The sequence below is a fragment of the Cucumis melo genome, chromosome 9 (genome assembly GCF_025177605.1).
Source record: "Cucumis melo cultivar AY chromosome 9, USDA_Cmelo_AY_1.0, whole genome shotgun sequence".
Taxonomy (NCBI): domain Eukaryota; kingdom Viridiplantae; phylum Streptophyta; class Magnoliopsida; order Cucurbitales; family Cucurbitaceae; genus Cucumis; species Cucumis melo.
The window spans coordinates 18,089,773-18,095,153 of record NC_066865.1 but is presented as its reverse complement, the minus strand read 5'-3'; the positions used below and the strand labels follow the sequence as shown (position 1 = coordinate 18,095,153).

The following is a 5,381-nucleotide window of genomic DNA, read 5'->3' as shown; positions in this document are numbered from 1 at the left end:
AAATTTTTAAAAAAAATTAACAAAAAAAAACGATGAAATTGAAAAGATAAATTATACTCATATCTAAACGATCGCGTATAAATTATAGTCATATCTAAACAATCGCGTATATATTGAATCATATCTAAATTATCGCGTATAAATCGCAAATATATTACGCGCGCGTTATTGACGGCGTGGTTAACGGTATATTTTTAGTATTTTACACGGTGAACCTCTAGACTTTTTTTGTTTTCGAAATTGTTCTATAGAGTATAAATATTTTACCGCTTTTTTATATTTTTGAGAAGACACCTCCTATAAATCTATAAAAACCTATCTGTCTACATATATACCGATTAGATATAATTTCCTTCTTTTGTTTGTTTTATTATAAATATATAAGTCTACCTTTTTTCAGTCCACCTCAAATTTTCCAGCTCAATCTTGTGGCTAACATTAAATATATTCAAGGTCCAATCAAAATTATTGATGCAATAAATACTTTTTTTAATGTTTATATGAGTGGATTAATCTAATGTTTTCTCTTCTCTTTTCATAATTATTGTGTCTACTCATCCCATCTATATCTGCAAATAATTTTAAATTTTGTATATAATAAACTATAGTCTAAATTATATATAAAAAAATATCCCTAAATTTTACGGTATCAAAAATGTCCCTAAAATTTCAACCGTTTCAAAATACTCTTAAACATCTAAAATGAGTTCAAAATTACCCTTAGCTTTAGAATTTGATGAAAATTGTTAGTGTTTTATGTAAAAAATATCTCTGAATTTTTCAAAAGTTAAAATATGACATCAATTTTTTAAATTTTCTTAAATTTGAAAAGAACCAATTTTAAAACAAGTTATATAGACATTTATTATTTTTTGTTTTCATATAGACACTCCTATTTTTCTTAATTTTTCAATTGGGATTCTAGGCTCACGGCAAACTATTTACTTTTGCAAAAAATGAAAAAATATATATATATTGTAAAATTATAAATCTATACCCAAACATAAACTATTATAATCCAAGTGTGTATCATATTCTTATTCTTATTTTTTTTACGATAATATTCTTAGTGGCCCATGTTGTCTAAATTAAAGATAGTGGCATATATTTGTAAATTAAAGATTTGACAATGGTTAAATTAGTCAAAAAATGAGTCTCTCTCTGGTAAGCTACTCTTTAATACAGTATGATAAGATAAGATAATACAGTAAGATGTCCCAAACTACAGACAAGAACATGATGATATCTTACCCTCAAATATACATAGAAACTATAGAATCATGAAACACATCGAACAAGAAATCCCATATATTTACCCACAAAAGAGGAACTGGCAAAAGCTGTCTTAAATGTTATCAGACTAACATGTTTCACTTACATTTCTTTTCCACTAATCTCGAAAATGACTGCAATATTAAGAAAACAATATAATCACAAAACCAATGTTTCCCTTCTATACGATTTTTTTTAAGGTAGAGATGACATTAATTTTCACCTCAACAACTAGAGTGTCATTCACAAGATATCCTTTCGTTGGTTCTTGAAGAACATTCAATGACGAGAAGTTTGGAGTACCCCAGCCGCTGCCAGCTTCATTAGCACCAAATCCAAACCAACAATTAATTATCTGCACAAAAAATAAAAGCCTACTTTAGTAGTATGACTTCGGCAAAACTTTTAGAAAGTGATTTTCAAGATCAAAATACATTTAAGAGTAGTTTAAAATTCCTTAGACGATCAAGAAAAGTAGAAAGTAGTGCTTTCAAAACAAGTCTATCATCCAAACACTCACTCTACTTAAAGGAAACTGATTTAGAAAAGCTTTAAAAATTTGAACAATAGAGTGACATCTAACAGTAAATAGCAGTTAATTACAAGTTTTTTTTTTCTGGTGCAGCTTCAAGTTGACTTAACATAGCCATCTCATATTCCACGTATACTTGAGAACCTTGTGGAAGCTCATTTGAACTATCAAACATCAGGTACATGGACAAGAAGCCTGATTTCGCTTCCGAGCATCCTCTTGGATACAACTGGATCTTCCTGAAAGATCAACTATGTAAATAACTTTCTTGATGCATAAGAAAACTATTAAAAGCGGCAAAAAAAAAATAGACACTGAGTTATGTGGAAACTCAAGTACAAGAGGAAAAACCACGATCTAACTTTCTAATTACTTTCTCATACTAACAAAAGATACAAGGGAAAAATAAATAGATAACATGCTTAAGATAAAAACGGAAAGGAAATTAGGTTAAATCCCTCCTTGGGCCAAGGCCACTAATTTAACAAAAATTATTGCAGTTATATCATACCAAGGGTAGCTCTCCACTGTAAAGGGATTAGATTCCTTGAAAATTGAACCTAGTTGGGAAAAGTTGTTTAGTTTCCATGTATATTTGTTATTTGTAGGTTGGTTGATCAAAGAAAGGACCTCCCCTTTCCTATCATTGCATTTCATAACAAAAATATCAACACCAAATACACAACAATCATCAACCAATAATCCATTTGAAGCATCATTGAAAGTGTCAAGTGAAACCAGCTTTTCAAATCCCCACTCTGTCTTCATCGCATGAAAACACCTTATTTTCCCATCTGAAACACAATGATAATACTATACAGAATCAAATTACAAGACCTCAGAGAAAGCAAAACAGATAAAATAAAAAAATAAAAAAAAAACAATAACATGTGTGGTTTTTTGTGTTTGGTTACCTTGAACTGTCAAATACTTGTCTTTGAGATTATCATAAATTAGAAATGTAAACACAACATTGACCTCTGAATTAGTAGATAAAATATAGTCAACAGCAGATACCAAATAGAGTGATATATGATCAGCACGCCCATTTCTTTTCACATCTCCATTAGGATAAAGAGCTAATTTCCTACAACAACAACCAAAATACTGATCTCACAATGAAAGAAATAGGAAAATTTGCAGGTTAAGCTAATGTAAATGTCAATATTAACGGGAATTATATATATATATATATATATATATATATATATATATATATATATATATATATATATATATATATATATAAATATAGTGTTAAAGAACCCTCAAGATTAATTGGAAAGGCAATGACAAGAACTAACATGATAAATTACTGATTCACCCATAAAAGCACAACATAGTACTAAACCCTGTAACGTCATTACCTCCTAATTGGGTCTTTACAAATTTAATTTTTAAGCCAACAAGTGAGAAGAGTGTTAAGGTGTTAATATAATCCAAATTTACTAAAACCCATTAGTTTAATTTTTAAGTTATTTGGTGATTTAAGAATAAAATTTGCTATCACCATTTATAACCGCCGACATCGAAGCTGTGGGATTCATATCTATGACGCTGAGACTTAGCAAGTGCGGCCTTCAGAAACGAAAAAGATTGGACTTTGAGGGTAAAATGGAATGGTTTATCATCTCTTGTGGACCTAAAGACTGGGAAAGTAATGAAAAGAAATGGGTGTAAGAATGTATAAAATATGAGGCTTGAAGAAATGCAAATGTTAAAAGCTATACCGCAAGCAGAGTCGGGATGTTGCTGAGAAGGGAAGACCACATTGTGGGTTTGATCTTCCACTTTTAGGTCTCTCAGGTTCCGCTTTGTTCTCGGCTTTGTTCTCATTTGCGTCTTTTCGTCTTCTTCACTTCCGGAATGATGAGGAGGGAAAATGTGTCAAACTGAACTAAATTTAGTCCTCCTTTGGATTTTTATCTTCTAAATATTCGATTGTTTATATAGACGTCTAATTGAATGATAACAAAATCTTCAACTTTCCTATTCATTTAAAATATATATATATATATACTTTCAAAAGTTAGTAATACTACTCATCAACAAAATAACGTTTCAGATTTGGCTTTCTAATGGAATTTCTCTTACTTTTTTGAAAAGAAATCGAGCTTTACAACTGCATGGCAATGACCTAAAATGAGCTAATGATTTAAATTTTAAGTAGTTTTTTACTAAAATAGTATTTGGGAAGGTTTAGAGGTATTATTACGAGATTTCATTGCATCGCAACTTAAATTTAATATATAGTTTAGCATCTATGTCATCACCTTTTCAAATGTTGCAAATATGACAACATTTAAAAAACTCATACCGTTATTTAGGGACAGATTTATTAAGGAGCCAGCGGGAATACGTGTCCCCTCACATTATCGATTTTTATATTTTATTATTAATTTTAAAGTGTCATATTACAATATATATTAAATAAATACTTTATATTTATTAAATTTGGGTTTTGGTGTAGTGTTTGTGCCCTCACTTTCTAACAATCAATCATGGGTTCAAATTTTATGCATTGCAATTATTTTTATAAAATAATTTTTATTCCAAATATCAAATTTGTTCTTAAATTACATAAAATATATTTTATTCCAAACATCATTAATTTTCTTTCTCCAAATATCAAATATCTTTCCTAATTTCAATAATTTTATTCTCCCAAGATATCATTTTTATTTCGAATATCAATAATTTTCTTTTCTCAAATATTAAATTTCTTCGTAAATTGTCACAAAATATATCTTATTCCAAACATCATTAAATTTTTTTCCCCAAATATTAAATATCTTTTCAAATTTTAATAATTTTATTTCTCCAAATGTCAATTTTATTGACAAATTTCAATAATATCATAAAAGGAAGATAATTTATTAATAAAAGGAAAAAACCTAACTTATTTTTTAGCAACTGTCATGTATTATCTAACAAATATTTAGAAAAAAAAATCAACAAAGTCGGTGATCTAAATTTTCACTCTCTCAACAATATTCCATGAAAAAAGTATTATTTTAATGTATATATTTATTTACTTTAATTTCATAATTAAAGGCAACAAGATAATTTTTTTCTGTTCATCATCAGAATATGCGTACCATATCAATTCGTCAGTAAGTTTAAATTCTTCTTGATATTTTTAAGTTTTAATACTTCTTCAATCTATGTGATAAATCATAATACTTATATAGTGTAATACTAATTTTTTAGAGTTAACATATATCAATATGGAGAGATATTATATAGTACCCCTCTATACAAAATTTATGGATCTACCACTGCCGTTACTTATCTATATATATATGAATGATGGAAGTGGATAAACTTTTTGTTTCCAATTTTGTCTATTGACAAATTTTATATCATATAGTAATGTATTCCGTTGATATCAGTTGGGAGAAATATATAGGGAAACTTACATACATGTAACAAAACACCAAACTATTTACGGTCATTTTTTAAATATTCAAGGTTTACTCTTCTATCTTTCTTCTCTTCCTCGCAATGAAATCGTCTTCCTCCTGCGATTTCTTTCATCGTTTTCCTCCTGCGATTTCTTTCATCGTCTTCCTCTGCA

At 28.5% G+C, this 5,381-nt stretch overlaps 1 protein-coding gene across 1 annotated transcript; it reads right to left on the bottom strand.

Annotated features, from left to right (window-relative positions):
• Positions 1-1,286: 1,286 nt before the first annotated feature.
• On the bottom strand, positions 1,287-3,705 carry LOC103503525 (uncharacterized). The gene is made up of 6 exons (XM_051090328.1): positions 3,535-3,705; positions 3,315-3,453; positions 2,719-2,891; positions 2,316-2,598; positions 1,876-2,043; positions 1,287-1,627 (listed from the first exon to the last, which is right to left on the bottom strand). Exons 1-6 carry the CDS (start codon positions 3,638-3,640, stop codon positions 1,624-1,626), a joined length of 873 nt encoding a protein of 290 aa, XP_050946285.1. The 5' UTR covers positions 3,641-3,705; the 3' UTR covers positions 1,287-1,623.
• Positions 3,706-5,381: the final 1,676 nt, after the last annotated feature.